General features: G+C 47.8%; 1 protein-coding gene across 4 annotated transcripts in view; it reads left to right on the top strand.

The window, feature by feature from the left end:
- SANBR (SANT and BTB domain regulator of CSR) overlaps positions 1-18,563 on the top strand; it is a 1,021,507-nt gene that overhangs the window by 485,846 nt on the left and 517,098 nt on the right. For all 4 annotated transcript variants that reach the window (XM_069608017.1, XM_069608018.1, XM_069608020.1 and 1 more), the window contains one exon: positions 11,669-11,759. In XM_069608017.1, coding sequence (XP_069464118.1) covers positions 11,669-11,759 — 91 coding nt within the window. The remainder of the gene's footprint in view (positions 1-11,668; positions 11,760-18,563) is intronic.

Genomic DNA, 18,563 nt, shown 5'->3' with positions numbered 1-18,563 from the left:
TTGTGCAACTGCTTCTGGAGCCAAAAATAACTCTGGCTCGCAAAAGGAAAACACACAAAGGACCTTTCGTACCCCTATGGTGGATAAAAGTGTGGGAGATCCTGGTGGCTGAGAAAGTCACGGCGGCAGGGGAAGGAGCTGTACACTGCTTCACTGACTGCTGGTCTCCGGTACTGGAGTATCATAGCCGGTTCCCGGCACTAACCTTTCAGCCACAGCTGGCGACGAGATTGCTGAGATCCTAGGGGCCCTCACCCTGCCCTCTGGCTGTGATGACCCACGAACTCCAGATTTCCCGGGGGCAACCAGAAAGGGGACATTGGAGGAGGAATGGTTACGTTAAGCGACTCCACGCTATATAAGAGACATGCTGTCGCATGTGCATAACTGTTGTTAGGGAGAATTCTCTGTTTAGGCTGAATTTCCTAACCTAGTGAGTCCCCCAGCAGCTTTGCTGGATTTTTGGGGTTTATTTTCTCTCCTGCCAAGAGTGAGACTCTTTTACCCTCACTCTTGGGCATGATTTGAGTGTGTTTCTTTGACTCTAGATGTGTTTAATGGGCTATGGGGTCTTTTACTCCATAGGGCTTCATGTGTTTTTGTGATGTGTGTTACACAGCACCCTCAGTGCAGTAACACAGGGGTGTCATAGTGACCCCCCACTATAGACTCCATACCCTGGGACTGACGACTGTCTCCGAGGGCATGTAAAGTCACCATTGGCTTTACTAGTCCCAAATTATTAACAGAAACCAGTACAAACCATCATATTGTGGACGTACTGGTCGGGGCAATTCGGTTGCCCCTGGGTCTGTTAGTCGAGGGGGCACGTCTCCGTCCCCCCTGATCGAGTTTTGGCTGGTGGCAGTGGAAACTACTTTTTATATTCGACCGCGAATATTTTCCTATGGGATTTTCCCATTGTTCGAGGCTACCAACTTTAATTATTTAATTCCTATAGCCTCGAACATACCGCCGGTTTATTTATTTAATATTAATTCTCCGGTTGGTATTTTTTGCCAGAACTCGGTTCTAAAATGGCGTTTGTGTTCGCTTCTGTGGCTCCAACCCAAGTTGAGCCCTTTGTTCCACTTTTTGGCGGGCTTCTCCACAGAAGACTCCAAAAGTGGTGCCACTCTGTCTGGGTACCACAGGGGGTGTGGGAGGGGGTTTAGGCACCCTGGACTGAGTTACCTTGGTAACTCAAGTCGCACTCTTGTGTTATTGGCCCAAGTGGTGAGCCGGCCGGCTCACCACTTAGCATGTTTGATTGACAGCTAGGCTGAGTGAATGGGGTTATGCTGCATAAAAGCAGGTCTTTGGGGACTGGGACTTCAGAAGTCGCCACAGGACCTAAGAATCCGACGAGGGAGAAGCTGAGCCGACCTGCTACGACGACACCACCGGTGGAGCCCTGCTGAACCGTCTCACCACTTATCCCAACGACAGAGGAGATCTCCAGCCCGGAGAGTCTTCTTCCTTCGACTGGTGGGGATAACCAGTCTGCTTCCTTTTTTGCTTCCTGGAACATCTCGTGGCCGCCTTGCCTGTGCCAAGCACCCCGGCAACCGGGATACCACGTTTTACCACTACCACGAATCGAAGGGGAGTACCTTTAACCGGAAAACTCTGCGGCTGGTTTCTTCCCTGGCAGTGCAACGACCTTCATCTTTCCTCCACGTTGAGATCTTCTCTTCCTCTGGACGACGCCGTGACTTGCACCCGCTGCCAGGAACAACTGCCCCCGCTGGAGGATCCTTTCCACATAAGGTACCGTGTTCTGCCTGGCTTCCCTTGCAACCGACTGTACGGGGTAGATTTAGCCCCCGGCTTTCGAACCTGGGTTAGCCTGGGACACCCTGGCTAAACTTTTCTGAGCCTAACTAAAACCTTTCTGAACTCCCTGCAAGACTTTTTAAGCCTGTTGTCATTGTGTGATCTTGGTTGCATTTGTGCTCTGCTCTCTCCCAGAGTGGGCCCGGCCTATGGACTTTGGCTCACAGGTAACTTTTGACTTTCCTGCCCTGCTTAAGAGTTCCTAAGTATTAGTGTGGTGTATTTTTCTACATTCTGCCTTTTTCCCTCCCTTTTTCGTTAACTTATTGGAGTGCCATCTATAGTTAAGTGCTCACCTCTGTCTGGAAATAAGTGGTGTTAACTAAGACTTGTCTGATAAGGAATAAGGGATGTATATATAATAATAGTAACTGTGTTGAAAGTGATTTACAATAATAGTGCTGGAGGGTTTCAATCAGTGTGTTTTTAAATAAATATATACCTTGATACCAAAGATCTGGTCAGTGTTTGCTTGTGCTATTGTGTCTGAGTGCCTATTGTGTATACTTTGCATACTGCTTAACTCTTCTTGAGGGAAGTCTGACTGCTCAGCCACAGCTACCAGGTAAATCTGGGTGGTACAGACTGCTACCAAGTGGGTTTACTGCTAACACCTGTAGTCCTAAATCTTTTGCAGTGTTCCCAAAGGGAACTGCACAGGTGTCTGCCTAACAACTGTATACATATGCTGCCACTGAAATAAAGTTGTTAATAAATAAATAAATAAAAGTGGTAAAGCTATTAGAAGGCTATGTATCACTTGTTACAGTAAAGCAATAATAGAAAGTACACCTGAAAACCCATGTGTTTTTTTTTTAAACTCAAATTTGTGCAGCAATACCCCCTACCAACCACTTATTGTCATTGATAGTGCGGCCCACTGCATGGGACATTTGTGGTACATTCGGCCCGCCAGCGAAACCAGTTGTCTCTGGGTTATAGACCCCAGCAGGCTAACAGAAACGTGCCCTCCTCTGTGTTCTCAGGGCCATACAGGACCTTGGCTATTGCCCTCACACACAAGGCTTTTTACAGCATGCTCTCCTTGCTTTCTGGCTTGATCGGGACTGAGCAATAGTTTTAATTATGCTAGGCTTTCCACCACTTTCTCTCCAACTGTACCACTGCTGAGCACCACCAACTTACCTCACTTAAATACACATTTCCTGCAGCGCCATTTATACTGTCTAGTCTGCCTTCGTTGCCCCAATAATGAGCTGGATTGGAGGAGCCGTTTACCAAATAGATATGGGTCATGGGCTTAGTGAGGGCTCCCCGGTTCCACATTTCCAGTTGTCACCTCCCCTTGTAAGAATTCCCATAAGTTGTTAGTGACTCTTCCTTATATCCGCCCTTCATAATTTCTTGATTGGCAATTGGAACTCTAGCCGAGGTCTTAAATGATCCTTCGCCATTTCATGCTCAGGCCTAGGTAGGACTGTTTTTTGACTTCTGGTATCTCTGGTGAATAGCTTCACTACAACTTACTCTTTACACTCGTCCAGCATGAGCTGGTTTACGTGTCGCTCGCCTGCTCTGTAGTAAGAAGTTAAATTATATTGCGCTCGTACACAAGTGTTTCAGAGCACGACCGGGCAAAAAGGGAGGGGAAAAAGCGAGAACAAAAAAGAAAACAGCGACCTTACTAGGCCCAGTGACATTTAAGAAAGCACAAGTGCATGTAAAAGGGAAAAGGGGAAAGTGCATGGAAGGGTGGTGAAAAGTGCGGGGCAGAGGAGAGAAAAAATAAATAAATAAGGGCAATAAACCATGGTAGTGCAGCCAGCAAATAACAGGTGAAAGTTAGTCAGATAAGGTATATCTGATAAGTGCAGAAGAAAAGTTGGGGGGGGGCTGTATGGGTACAGATACAGAGCACTAGTGCAGAGGGTGGCCTACAGGCAGTGCAGGAGGGTGGCAGGCTGAGCGGGTACTTGGGCCCGAATGACAGAGGGTGGCCAGGTACACGATGCCAAGAGACGAAACAGAGCAACAGGGGAGAAGGGGGGCAAATGCAGAGGCAAAGAGGAATGACTTGAGATGCTTCCGGAACCAGACATGGTTTTCCTCAAGTTTCAAGGTGGCCGGAAGGCTGTTCCAAAGAGAGGCACCAGCCGAAGACAGAGATCTACCCCCAGCTTGTTTCTTTGCAAACGACTAACCCTGAGTAGAAGAGCGAAGGGCTCGAGCGGGCAGGTATTTACGGAGGGATAGTTGAAGGTATTTTGGACCCAGGCCCCAGAAAGCCTTGTGAACAATGCAGAGGGTTTTAAATTTAATCCTTGCATCCACTTGGAGCCAATGAAGGGATTTCAGGGCTGCTGAGCTACAATCCCAGGGCTTGAGGCCAAGGACAAGTCTCGCAGTCCTGTTCTAGATTAGTTGTAAAGGGCGGAGAGTGGCGGTAGGTAGATTTAGAAATCGGCTGTTACAGTAACCAGTCTGGAGAGAACCAACGCTTTGGAGATAGTGAGCTTTTGAGGGAAGGAGAGGAAAGGCAGAGTACCTTTAAGGAGGTGCAATAGAAAGTTTGACTTTTTGGAGACGCCAGAGATGTGTGCAGAGAAGGAAAGTGTAGAGTCAAAGATAACCCTGAGGTTCTTAGCCGCGCAGTTAGGGGTAGGAGGAGGGCCAAGCGGGGCCGGCTAGCGAGTGAGAGTGAGAGGAAAGGATGGAGATGTTGTACCAATAAGGAGGATCTCGGTCTTGTTGGCATTTAGACAAAGATTGTTGGCAGCACACCAATTTTGAATGGCGATTAGACAATCAGATGAAGGAAGGAGAGGAGGAGGCTGAAGGAAGCCTGGAAATGAGTTGGGTGTCATCAGCATAGCACTAGAAAGTTGAGCAGAAGATGGAAATGCAGTAGGCGAGAGTTGCCAGATATTGGTTGAAAAGCCAGGGCAAGAGGTTAGACCCCTGGGGGACACCACATGTGGAGAGGGAGATAGAAAATAGGAAGGACCCAAGTTGTACCTGGGAGGGTTGATTAGAGAGAAAGGAGGTCAGCCAGGCCATAGCCTGATCAGTGATACCCAGGTTTTCACTGAGACAATTGTGCAGGATGGTATGGTTGACTGTGTCGAACGCAGAGGAGAGATCAAGTAGGATGAGGACAGAGGCAATGTTGGAATCAAGGTTGGATAACAGGTCTTCACAGATGTTCAGGAGAGCAGTTTCTGTGCTTCTGTCAGCTCTGAAGCCAAATTGGTGGTTATGGAGGGAGACAACAGAGTCAGAATTAAGATTAAGCTGAGAGATGGCCGGCTTTTCCAGGAGCTTACCCAAAAAGGGAGTAATGGAAATCGGGTGGTCGTTTGCCTGACATGATGGATCAGCAGTGGATTTCTTGAGGAGAGGATGCACAAGGGAGTGCTTAAGAGGGGAGGGGAAAGAGCCAGAGGCAAAGGAGAGGTTGCAGAAATCAGCAAGGGCCGGAGCAACGGTGTCAATGTGGTCCTTAATAGTTTTAGAGGCCCTGTTTTGATATGGTATACTTAGATCGGTCTTGTCTAGCTACCTCATCAGGGGAGAAAAGAGGAAAGGAGGAGAAAGGGTTAGGGGGTAGCTGAGGGAGGGTCAGCAAGCCGAGGAGGAGGGGAAGCGGAGGATAGGGTGGACAGGATGTCCTGGGTTTTAGAGATAAAGTGGGAGACATAGGCATTTCAAAGAGCCTGGGAGGCGAGAGGAGGGGTGGAGACTGGAGCAGGGTTGGCCAGCTCCTTGCAGATTTTGAAGAGTTCGGCCAAATTGTTAGATGCCGCAGAGATGTGGACTTGTATCTGGACTCTTTTCTTAGTGCGGACAGTGAGTCGGTATTGGCTTTGAAGCAGGCGGCAGGCCAGTTTGTCAGAGGATGAGCAAGAAGCCCTCCATTTCCTCTCTGCCGCCCTACACTTCCATTTAAGTGTAGCTAGGTCAGAGTGATACCAAGAATTGCGCTTGGCTTTGGACTTCAAACGGATCCTCATGACGGGGGCAAGAGTATTAAGAGTAGCAGAAATAGAGGAGTAGAGAAGAGAGAGGGCTGTGTCAGGGTGTGAGTCAGCCTGGGGTGGAGGAGGGGGGAAGAAGGTTGCAGCGAAGGCCTCGACTGACACAAGCTTCATGGGCCAGATTTCTGAGAAGGTGGGTGGCAATCTAGGAGTGGACTTGGCTTGGGGGGAGGAGATGGAGAGATGAGAGGAGAGGAGGCAGTGATCACTCCAGGAGAGAGGAGTGGTAAGAGAGGTAGGCCGGATGAGATCAAGACATAAAGTGTGTGCCCAGCAGAGTGAGTCGGGCCGGAGGGAAGGATGGAGAGGGAGAGTGAATCGCAGAGGTCGTGAAAGAGTGCAGATGAGGGACAGGTGGAATCAAGATGGATGTTGAGGTCACCAAGGAGGAGAAGTTGAGTGGTTGAGACCAAGAGAAAGGAGGAGAGGTCAGCCCACTCAGAGACAAAAGAGGTGATTTGACCAGGGGGCCGGTAGAGAGTAGCAACCGTCAGAGAGTGGCTAGGAGAGAGAGAGAGAGAGAGTCTGCAGACTAGACATTCAAAAGAGGAGTAAGCTTGAGTGGGAATGAGAGAGGTGGGAATCCACTCGGGGAAGATCGGGGCTACACCGCCTCCAGGCCAGTGCTGAGAGGATCTTGTAGCTGTCAGGTAGGAGAGTGTCAAAACTTGTGACAGAGCTGACTATAAACCATGTCTCGGTGAGACCGAGGACATCAAGGTCGAGTTCTTCTGGGAGGTGACAGATGTCAGAGGAGTGTTTAACAGCCGAGCGAGAATTGAGAGTGGCGAGCTGGAGAAGGTTGCCAGCCTTAAAGACGTTCCCGGGAGGGGTACAGATCAGAGGTATGCCCTGCCCTGCAGAGGTGTGGAAGGAGCTTGAGATGGGGCAGAGGAGGAAGTGCATGAGGGCTAGGTAGCCAGGGAAAGAGAGTAGGGGACAGCTGGAGATGAGAGGAAGTTGATGAGGTGAGGGAACCGCCTATCAAAGAGGAGGAGATTAACCTGAGGGCCTTGCACCATGACAGTATCATTTAGATAGACGTTAATGAAGACTCTGGAGGAGTCAGAGATCCATACAGACTTCCCAATGGGAGAGGAGGAGACCGGACAGAGCATAGAGATCATATGAAGGGTCCAGAGATCTGGTGAGGGAACGAAAAAGAGGATGTCAGTGAGGGATTGTCTGGCAGAGGCGATGGGGAGACCTGGGTTGGAAGCCAAGATATCCTTTTTGAATTTCTTCTTACCAGACTTAGTGAGAAGTGAAAGAAAGTTGATAGAGAAACAGCTGGAATAAATAGGAGAAACAGATAACGCCATGGGCAGGTAGAGAGGGGAGGCAGTAGGAGAAATATACAAGATCAGAGGTATGGAGCAGTCACTCAGCTAGCAGGTCACAATTGAGGGCTGAATTAAGGTGAAACAAAAGCACAGCCAATTTTGATTTAAAGAAACCCACCCAAATTTCACTTTCCCAAACAGACCCAATGTCACTTTCCCAAACAGGCCCAAATTTCACTTTCCCAAACACGCCCAAATCTGACTTTCAAGGCAATTGCTTAGGCACCAATAGGTAAAAGAAATGAGGTAGGATTATAGGTGAGTGCTTAGACGAGAGCATGAAGAGAAGACCAGTTGTAAACAAGAAGGTAGAGTGAAGGTCGGTGAAGTGAAATCAAAATGGTTGGCAGAAGGAGGGAAACTAACCAATGGAGAAGGAAGTAAGAGAGTCGTGGGAAGTCCAGTTTCATAGCTGAGGGAGCTGGTAGCCCCAGGGAGGGTCAGGCTGTTGTAGTAGCGTCATGTATCGTCCCGGTAAGCAGACAGGGAAGCTGACAGGGGCCTTAGAAGTGGGCCTTAGGTGGGGGCCGGCTAAAGCCTGTCGGTGCCCCGATTGGCTGCAAAGGTAGAACAGCAGCCAATCAATTTAGACAATGAAGGAAGGCACTTCTGTAGTCACTACCTCTCAAACACAAAGAAGTGTGGTTGGAGACATAGCATCAGCAGTCGAAAATAACAATTTCAATGAGTTTCACCATGAGAGTAAAGGCAGCAGGAAAGTCGAACACGCTGCCAAATAGCGTGCTGTTGTTGCACTAATTAAAAATGAAATTGCACTGCAAAATCCGCTTTTTGGTGATATTTCGTTTTTAAAATGCTTCTTTAAATAGCAAGGTGTTGCAGGCTCACTGGCAAAGCACCTACATAGTGCTGGATGGTTCAGATTTGCCCAGGCAGATCAGGGCTCCATGAGGGCAGGTGGAAGGGAGGGAGGCAAGAGAGACTTCAAGCTCGGTAGGATGCAGAGAAAGAAAATACAGAAAAGCAATCAAGAAACCTGTTGTGTCTCTGATGCTGGGGTCAGCAAGCGCTGGCATGAATGTCCAATACCCATACTGTGTCCTGTGCTTTGGTCGACAGCCTCCACAGGCAAAGGAGTTAGGGAATGGGAAGCACTGTGGGGGATTCCCTGTACAGCATCTTCACCGTGCAGAGCAAACAACTTGCCCTGAGCCTCAGACTCTCCCGATCCTCTCCAGCCAACGTCTTAAATCTGACTTAGCCCCAGTTACTTTTAGAAGATCTGTATGCAAAATATTTTCGTTAGCACCCTGTAAGGGGGCGCTACCCATCCTAAAACTACCCAAACCTAAATGTTCTCTTTCTACAGCTTGGTGGCCAGTTTAGCATTGTTTTACGTTAACTGGTTTGATGTATACCTTTGGAATTTTAGGCATACCGCTGATCTCTTATTATAAATGTGTTCATCTTTCTTAGATGGCAGTAGTATCAACACGCTGTTTATTATAAAACTTGATGTCCTATTAACCACTTTTGCTGTTTTCAGTATTTATCAAGTTTTATTTGAAATCAAATGGCCTAAATCATGTTCCAGCTTCTTGCGCAAGTTCAATGCTAAATCTTAAACCATTGTTCTAATCATTTTCAGGAGTTTTTAATATTGTCGATTCAGCTTTAATGTTAGTAAACTAACTCTACACTTTTGTTAACCATAGTCTGAAGACTAAGTGCCTCATTACACGGTAGGCGGTAAGGGTTTACCGGTACCGGTATTTTACCGGTACCGGTAAACCCTTACCGCCTTACTACGAGGTCCCTTTGCGGGTTGGTGAATTTAACGCCTGCTTTTTGCAGGCGTTAAAAACCAACCCGCAAAGGGACCAGGGAGCTAATTACAGTACCGCATTTTGCAGCACCGTAATTAGCGCCTTCTCCATTCCCATAGAGCCCTATGGGGCAAAAATGGGAATGGGGAAGGGCAATGGGGGAAAGGGGAATTACCGCCCCGCCAACCTTGGAATAGGGCGGTAATTCCCCTTTCCACCAAGGCGGTGCCGGTATTTTACCGGCATGGACCAAGGTGCTAATAGCACCTTGGTCCACCGCCATCCGTGTAGTGAGGAATCTCATTACAGATTTGACGATATTACCTGAGGTAATCTCGCCAAACTAGTTTAGTATTACTGAATGTGGTTACTACCCATTTCTCGTAGGACTCCATTGGAGACACATGGAATGTTCCTCCACACAAAAGCAGGCGGTTTGTGCTTTTTTCAGTTATGAAACTCATGATTTGGCAGAGTGGTAAAATACTAGATGTTTTACCAAAAAAATAAAACTGAGACCCTACGAGTTAAAAGGTAGCAAATGATCCCAAACCTAGTTTTGGGAAGCAATAGTGCACTGTACATCAGTAGGTATTACGAACACTCCTTACAAAATAGCATTTATTAAAAGCATACCATTTAGGTTTTGTGGGAATAGCTCACATGTACCGTTAATGGGGATCATGGAACAGTGCTGAAAGAGGATTTAAAGAGGATGGAGGGGGTTGAATACATCTTGGATGGTTTTCTGGCTGGATGCTGGGGCTGGGTGGGTATACCATGCGGTGTGTAACTCTTGGGGTGCAACAAAGGTGCTCCTTGATGTGCAAGGTCTTCTTTTATTTTCTTAATTGCACGAGTCTAAAGGACAAGTGTGAGGTTCTGGGGGGTCATAAACACAAAATGTTTGTTTTTGTGTTTCTTTCTTGTTTGCATGCCTACTGCCCTAATCTAGCCAGCCCTGCCTTCTGGTGATGCACCGACCGCCATAGATGGTGACCGTTCCAGGTACGAGGGAAGGTGCATAATGACCAATTTGGATATGATGCAGCTGGCCTTTGAAGTTGGTGGGTGCTTATAGATGTAGCCCCGGAAGTTTGATGATTGTGGGAATTAAGTGGCTGTAATTTCTGGAAAGCTTTTGAAGAGTCAGACATTAGCATGGAGGAAGCTTATCATAAGTGTTATGGTGCTGATGCCTATGTTGTTGTATAGGGCATTTGCTCTGTCAAGGTAAGCTAGGACCAGAACCTTTAGGGTGGTTCTGAAGCTGTTGATAGCTAGGAAATGCTTGCATTTTTCACAGGAGGGATAGTTGGTACCGTTCTGTCAGATTTATTCGCAATGTGTGCTTTGGAGACGCGATGGCTGTAAATGTTGAATCACAGAGATTCGGTGTGTGGTTGTCAATCATTAGGAATCTGTTAGATACAAAAATCATAAAAACAGAAAATATCTGTGACAGTCATAGGCTGTGTGAGTGTATTCAGTGATCTTGACAAAATGAAAATGACAAACCAACACTGATACTATTTTTAGAAACAAATTGCCCGACACCCGCTGCAAGGAAAATGGGATCAAGGAAGTGTCAATGTAAGGCTGAGAAGAAGAAAGGGGGAAATTAGCAAAACTGGATGGATAGAGGAAGAGGGTAAAAGAGTATAGAGAAGTCACCCATTTATGAAAAGAAATAAAAGGAGAAAAAGTAAAGTTGGGGGTGGGGGAGCACATTGTTAGAAACCACCAGTTTCAGCATCAGTATGAAGCATTTGTGGATAAAGCATGCACCCATGCTATATTCACCATGTACATTCTTATCGAGTTCATAAAGATAGTCTGGAACACAAAAAACACCAATAATGGTGATTATTCGGATAGTTTATGCTTAAGGTTGTTTTCCACTTTCCCTATACTAGAACATTTAGGCCCAATTGATGTCTTTCAAGTGCAGTACTTCAGTTCGCATCCACCACTTTTTCTAATTAAAAAAATGATGTTTATCAATCACATGGACAAGTTGTGTAAATGACCAATGTTTATAAAGAAACATCTGTTAAGGCCTGACTCTTTTTTGTCTTATTTGAAACCTTGATGTTTTCAGTGATGATATCAAAACATATCAAGAAGTTTCCGTAATATATCCATAGTAAAAATATTAACAACAATTTCCACAACTTCAACAATACAATGAAGGCGTATACAATAAAATATATTCATGTTTGCAGATAGCAAAAAAAAAATGTTAGTTGACCATATTTTAATGTACATTTCCAAATGTATCACTTTGTGTAACAACATTCAATGAGAATAGTTGACCGCAGTCTTTTGATCAATGACTACTTAGTATTCTACATCCTTGTATATTTATTTAAGCAGATTGTGTTTAGTTATGCATATGCAAATAGCTTGTTTTCATTTTCCGTTATATTTTCTAGACTGCGTCTAATTTTGTTTGTCTGGTTCATCTGTCTGAATTTGTGCTCTAAATTCTTTTCTGGGCAATCACATTTGCTATTAGTTTTTGTTGGCACTGCTGCTTTGCTAGCTGGATTTCCACCATCATGAGCAATTTTAAAATTAAAAGGGGCAAACGTGACATGCTTCAAATTAGAAGTCCTGTTATAAGGTGGTTGCTAATTACTAGGAAAACAAAATAGTTTTTTTTTTATTGCTCTGTGGTAATTAATTGGTGCTTTTAATTTTGCAGTGACCCCGGGACTGGGAAACCCGATGAGAAGGTTCTGGACTGTGATGTCACAAACGTATCCTGGGGACCAAAGCCTGGAGATATTAATACTGTGAGTGATTTCTTTTTAAAACATTTCGTTTTTACGTTCTACTCTAAAATGCATTGTAGCTAAAGACCTGTTCCTGGGGCTTGTTACCATTAATCTCACAGATTCAGTGCAAGGGTCAGACTAGGAGAAGTACAACCAGTTGGAAAACCTTCCTGCAGTAGCAACAAAGTATACAATGGTCATATTCCCAGAGTTTAATTTATTCTTACCAGTTTAGTAGATGTTGAAGTGAATTTAACTAATGCTATTGCCTGTCAAAATGTATTAGTTACCTTTTTGAAGGATAGACTAGGATGATCTATGTGAGATACTATGTGCTCTAAAAGAAAGTCCCAGCCCTTGAAAGTACATCGGCGATTGAACAGATGGTTAAAAAACTGGTGGCAAGATTCCAAGATAGCCGCCACCCTGTGAGGTCGCAGAACCTCCACGCTCCGCTCAGGCGGGAACTCCAAAGGTGAAAATAGCATCTCTGCACTGTAAAAATCCCTCATACTACCCCCGAAAAAGACTCTGAAGACAGCGCAGCCGTGGGATTTAAGCGGATCGGGAATTGTGTGCATTCGACGCTTTGTGTAGTGAACAGACCGCGGGGGAGAGCATGGAGCCCGGGAAAGCCCGGGGCACAACACCAGTCAGGAGCGTGAGACTGGGGCGGACCAGCTCGCGACTCCGGAACCCGAAAATCACGATTCCAGAGGTATGGGACTCCCCAGCAACAGACCCGGGACCTGGCCCGCTGCGGTGACACAGGGGGGAGGCGCAACCCACAAGGCTGGCGAGGGAGAAGCTGACTCCACGACTGAGGGAACCGTAAACAAACCTTCCCACCGGCTCCCCGTTGCTGAGGAGGGGAGAGCTGAAGGAGAGTGAGACCTCCATGTCGGTCGGGGGCGGCAGGGAAGTGCTGCTGCCTCGTTGCGGAACGGGGCGCCCATCAAACACCGAAAGGAGTGCTGCAGCCCCCATCTCATACCAGCAGCCCCAGGACCTGCTCATGAAGTAATGAGCTGATAAAGACCCTGAATGGGGAGCACCGCAGAACGCCAAATACAAGGTACAACCACTACAAATACTGCTCGCACACCCCTCCCCTAGAAGCATAAAAGTACACTGGGCGATGCACCAGAGAATACGCTGGTTCATTATTACCCAACCCCTCCTAATTTAAGCAACTCGGCCCCTCCACAGGGTTGAAGGTCGCATACAAACCGGAGCGGGTATGAAGGAGCTGCTACGTAGAAGCGGATCATCACGGGGGTGCGTCCCGGGGGCTGACCGGCGAGGGGAAAAGCTGGGAACAGTGCTAGTCATACACCCCAGTAAGCCACGGGCATGCAAGACCGCACCCTACAACGAGGATAACGGCATATATGGCAGAATAGAGGGGACTTGACCCCTCAATAGAGGCGATCAGATACCGGGGAAGAATGCCAGCTAGCCCCCCCAAAAGGCAAACAACGCTACCGACATAAAGAAGCCCCATAAGGCTGCCCCCCAACGGCATTTCGAGCACAAACTAAAACACTACGCAAACACCGGCTCTTCAGGTGATCCACATTTGGACCCCAGAAAACCTCACGCCAAAGACGTAAACAGGGGGTGCCCCGCACAGCACCAGCCAGACCCTCATGAACTAAGCCGCCACTGCAACCAAGCACAGAATGAAACTCCGGAAAGGGGTACGCAGTAACCACTAAAAGTCAATACGCAATAGAACCCCCTGACCCGAGGTGTCAAAGTAAAGACACAGATGCCAAGGACCAAAAATAAGAACACGCTACCAAAAGATAAAACCACAACCGAGACGCGAGCGGTACAACTGGAACACTGTTGGAGACGGCTCTGCTCAGAAGAACACTGTATTGAGGAAACCACAGACAGACTCTAGGGTAAGTCCAGCAGGAACCACGGACATGGCACTCAATAAAGAAGAAGTGCAAGAATGTTTGAAAAGCATGGAAATCAGTATGATGGACTCCCTTCAAAACCAACTGAGCACGATAAGGGAAGACCTGAGATCCTCTCTGCAAAAGATAAGGAAGGACATTACGGAGCTCGGAGACAGAGGTGACAGTACAGAAGCGGGTCTCTCAGAGATCGCAGAAGACGCAAAACAAAATAGCATTCTCCTGGAACAGATGGCTAGGACAACACATAACTTGAAACTACAGGCAGAGGATCTTGTAACAGATTCCGAAGATCCAACATAAGAATCAAAGGCCTGGAAGAAACGATCAAAGACAAAGATTTGAGAGAAACGATGCACCAGTGCTTCAGCAGTCTCCTTGCCGCACACAACCGGAAGACATACTCATAGACAAGGTACACAGAGTGGGACACAAGAAAGGAAAGCCAGCGGTGAAGAGACGTCTTACTGGCAATGACCTCCTACCCAATGAAGGAGGAAATATTGCGAGCAGCTTGGAAGCGACAGATGGTTACCATTAACAGAACACCTGTCCAACTATATCAGGACCTAGCACTCTCCACTCTCCATAAAAGAAGACTGATGCAACCAGTAACAAAAGCGCTGATGGCCAAGGGGATAATATACAGCTGGGCGTACCCCTTTGGTCTGTCTTTCATGTGGGGGGGCAAACAGCAGCAAATCTCCACTTGTGAGGAAGGAATGGCCCTGCTAGAGATAGAGGAAGAGGAGTGACCCTGTTCGAGCAAAGGAGTGACCCATGACCAGAAAGCAGAAAGATTCAAACAATGGGAATGGTCTTCGGACTCCAAAAGAAGGCGAGGCAGGGAGACCAATCTAACGGGCCCAAGATCAAAGTGAAAACCTGAAGCGGTACACCAAGTAAGACATTTACTGATAACTAGGTCCAGAATTCTGTGTCGGAGTCGAGATCTGGGATGAGAGAATGGGCTCGTAGAAATGATGAAGAGACGAGCAAAGCTACCCCCGGGTGGGGTGAGGTCAGGAGGCGATATTGGAATTGAACCTCAGGATTTGGACATGTCCTGGCAGGAACGAAATTGGGAGACATATGGGACCCAATGCTCCGGGAGGAACCCGGGGACAGTTTTAAGAAACCTTGGTCCAAAGGAGAGGGGAAAGAGCGGGGGGGTAAGGGGGAGAGGGACGTTTGGGGGGATGGTTGAAGTTAAAGTTCAGTTAATGGGGAATGGGGTATGACCTGCTAAGTGGAGGGAATGGTAAATCGTGCGGGGGGAGCGGCCCCAGTACACACTCCTTCCGAACTCTGATATGCAAGGAATGACTGACCTGGAAATCATAACCCTGAACATACAATGTTTGAACTCCCCTGTGAAAAGACGCTCTATCCTAACGAGGCTCGTAGGCCTCCAGGCATCGATAGTTTTCTTACAAGAAACTCCCAGTAGACGAAAAAAGCATGACCCACAAAGCATCCCTTAAACAGTGTTATGCCTCGGGGGAAGAAGGTTAAAGGAGTGGCCATTTTGGTGGGGGCCAATGTCCCATTCAGGAAACAGTCCTTATATAAGGTATATACTAGACGAACAGGTATATACTTTAATCAAGATTTACACCCCAAATGAGAAATAAGACCAATGCACTTAGGGCACATATGGAGGAGGTATTAAATAACTACTTCCAAGAAAATGATAATGGGGAGGCAGATTGGAGGGTTATCTGAGACACAGGGAAAGTGGTAGTCCGGGGGGAGTTCACATCCCAAGCGGCAGCGTACATGTGGGAAAGAAGGCTTCGATGGGATTGTGTCCGCCGACGTATTCCACATCTTTGACATTGATTACCACAGCTGTGATGCTTCGGAAACTTTTTTCGGCGTAGGCGTCCTGCATCGATGACGTTGATACGCTCCCTCGAGGACTTCCTCCGACGGTCGATGTCACCAGATGTTATATGTAGGACGCACGACGCCCGTAACCTCAGTTCTGTTTTTTCCGCGAATGTATTCGCTTCGAAATCTCGGCGCGCCTCGGGGTCTTGTGTTTCGGTTCTTCCGTGTATTATTGTGTTCTATGTGAAAATGTCTTCGTCTTCTGCTACCCTGAAGTCGGGCTTCAAGAAGTGTCAGGACTGCGGTTCCAAGATGTCTCTGACGGACCCGCACGTCGTCTGCCTCTGGTGCCTGGGTGAGAGCCACACCACTGATGACTGCGATGAATGCCAGTGTTTGACGTGAAAGGCCTTGCAGGAGCGGAAGAAGAAGCTGTCGGCGGGTAGGGTTTCCAAACCCTGTAAATCGAAGTCTGCTGGACTTTCGACCGACGATTCGAGGGACGACTCTCCATGTCGGCGTAAGTCCAGGGGGTCTCGTTCCAGGAGTGGGTCCCGCCATTCCTCGGCCTCTTCGAGGCATGCAAGGAAGCGCCGTCATCGGTCGCCTTCTCTGTCCTCGTCTGAGGACTCCGCCAGAAGGCAGGTTGCTTGTCCCACCAAGCATTAATCTCCGGCGGAATGGGACACCTTCGGTAAGAAGATGTTGGTGATTTTTGAATCGCAGGGCACCATTCTGGCCGTGCCTTCGAGAGAAGCCGGTGAGGAACGCTCTAAGGCCACCACTCGCACGCCTTCGGGCTGGGGTGGTCGGCACGATCACCGAGAACCTTCGAGGTCTCGGTCGGACAAGGAGGATCGCCATCGTGCCCGATCTAGGTCCAGGTCCTCGACGCGGTTGAGACCGTTGGAGCCTGTGAGGCCTTCGAAGAAGGCATAGACGCCGTCGGCGCCATGCCCGTCGAGGGAATTTCTCGAGGCTCAGGCTCCGAGGAAGCCATCGACGGCATCGGCGCGGAGGCCGCCGAAGGACACGCTCGTGGCTCCGGCCTCGGAGCCGCTGTCGAAGTCGTCGGCGCCTCGGTCGACGTCGACCCCACTCCCATTGGCGCCCTTGTTAGGGAGAATTCTCATTCAGTGGCTAATTTCCCTTATCTATAGAGTCCCCCAGCAGCTTTGCTGGATTTGAAGGGTTTGTTTTTTTCTCCTGCTAAAAGTGAGACTCTTTTTCCCACTCTTAGGCATTCTTGGTATGTGTGTTCTAGGCTATTTTTGTGTTTAATGTCTATGGGGTTTTTCTCACCTCCATAGGAATCATCTTTATTCACATGTGTTACACAGCACCCTCCGTGCAGTGACACCGGGGTGTCGTAGCGACCCCCAAACATAGACTCCATACCCTGGGACTGACTACTGTCTCCCAGGGCATGTAAAGTCCCAATTGACTTTACTAGTCAATTTTTATAAACTAAACCAGTACAAACCATCTTACAATGGAGGTACTGGAAAGGTTTAATAGTGTTTCCCTTATGTTCATTTTCGAGAGGGTACCGTACAGTCCTTCTCTCAAAGGTTTCTGGCTGGTGGCAGTGGTTACTACTGTAAATATTCCTCCGTCAATATTTTCCTATGGGATTTTCCCATTGTTCGAGGCTACCACTTTTTCTGACTGCCTCTAACTTACCGCCAGTGTATTTTAATATTAACTTTACTCCGGTAGGTTTTATATGCCAGAACTTTAATGTAACTTCTTTCTCGTGTCTTTCTCTAAACTCCTAACCCAGGTCGGGGATCCTTTGTTCGTCCTTTGACGGGCTTCTGCCAAGAAGCCCTCCTTTCGGCGCCACTGAGTCTAGGGTGGGTCCATTGTGTGGGAAGGGGAGTAGGACCCCTGGACAGGGTTGCCTCAGCAACCCATGTCGCACTCTATCCCGATAGGCTGGAGGGTCTCCCGCCAAGATGATCACTCCACTGTGTGAGTGACAGCCAGGCTGTATGAATGGGGATCTTTTTGCATAAACGCAAGGTCCTGAGGACTGGAAGAGCAAGACGTCGCCACTGGAACTAAGAAGCCGAAGAGGAGAGAAGCCAAAGACCTCTGCAACCACTTTTCTCCACAAGACGAGAAAAGATCTTCATCTGAAAGAGCCTTCTTCCCTTGAGCTGGTGGGGCCAACCAGTTTGCTAATCGCCCTCCCGGACCTGCCTTGGTCGAATCGCCAGTACCCTGTACTCGGAGGCCGGATAGCCAGGCACCAGTCCACCTGGACCGCGATTTAAAGGAGTACCTTTTATTAGACTGGCAGCAGCGCGGCTGGTTTCATCGCTGGGTAGTGCAGTAACTCGAACCTTCCTCCACGACGAGAGCCTCTCTTCCTCTGCTGGATCCCCCAAACTGCAGGAACTACCAGGAACAACCGCCACCGCAGGAGCCACTTTTTCATTTTAAGGGTACATTGTTCCGCTAGGCCACTCTTTCTGCGTGGTAGAGCTAAAGGTGTTTTAAATCCTTTACCTACCTGTTGGGTTGGCCACCCCTCTCTCTCTTAACATTGCATTTCACCTTCTGCATCCAGCTTTTCAAAATCGTTAACCAAAGACTTGACTGCAGCTACAAGAACATCTCGCTCCTCGGTCCTTGCCCTGTACCACTGACTCTGGCACAGGCCTACTGACTCTGGCTAAATTTGTTATTACTGCCTTCTCTAGATTGCTTCTCAACTAGAACTATGTTGGTGCACCTACTTCTTAGAACCACCCTTTCCACCCCACTTTTAAACTTTGTGAAATGCCATTTTGCTCAGTTTTCATTTAAGTATTTTTTATACTGATGCAGTGCCTTGCTTAAGCTGGTTCACAAACTTATGGGAAGTGTTGCTACGGTGTGTAAGAAGATATTTCTGTATAACTTGTGCTTTCCCTCCCTTGTGAGAAATTGCTAGAGTGCCATTTGTGTTTGGTTTGCACTGTGTCGTTTTGCGCAGTTTTCACTCTTGCTCAAACCTGTCTACAATTTAACTAGGGAGTTGTGTATACTTTCTTTGACCGAATTTAACTTGCTT

This window comes from Ambystoma mexicanum, chromosome 4q (genome assembly GCF_040938575.1).
Source record: "Ambystoma mexicanum isolate Mex_15411 chromosome 4q, UKY_AmexF1_1, whole genome shotgun sequence".
In the NCBI taxonomy this organism is placed as follows: Eukaryota; Metazoa; Chordata; class Amphibia; order Caudata; family Ambystomatidae; genus Ambystoma; species Ambystoma mexicanum.
This window is presented reverse-complemented; position numbering and strand designations above follow the sequence as displayed.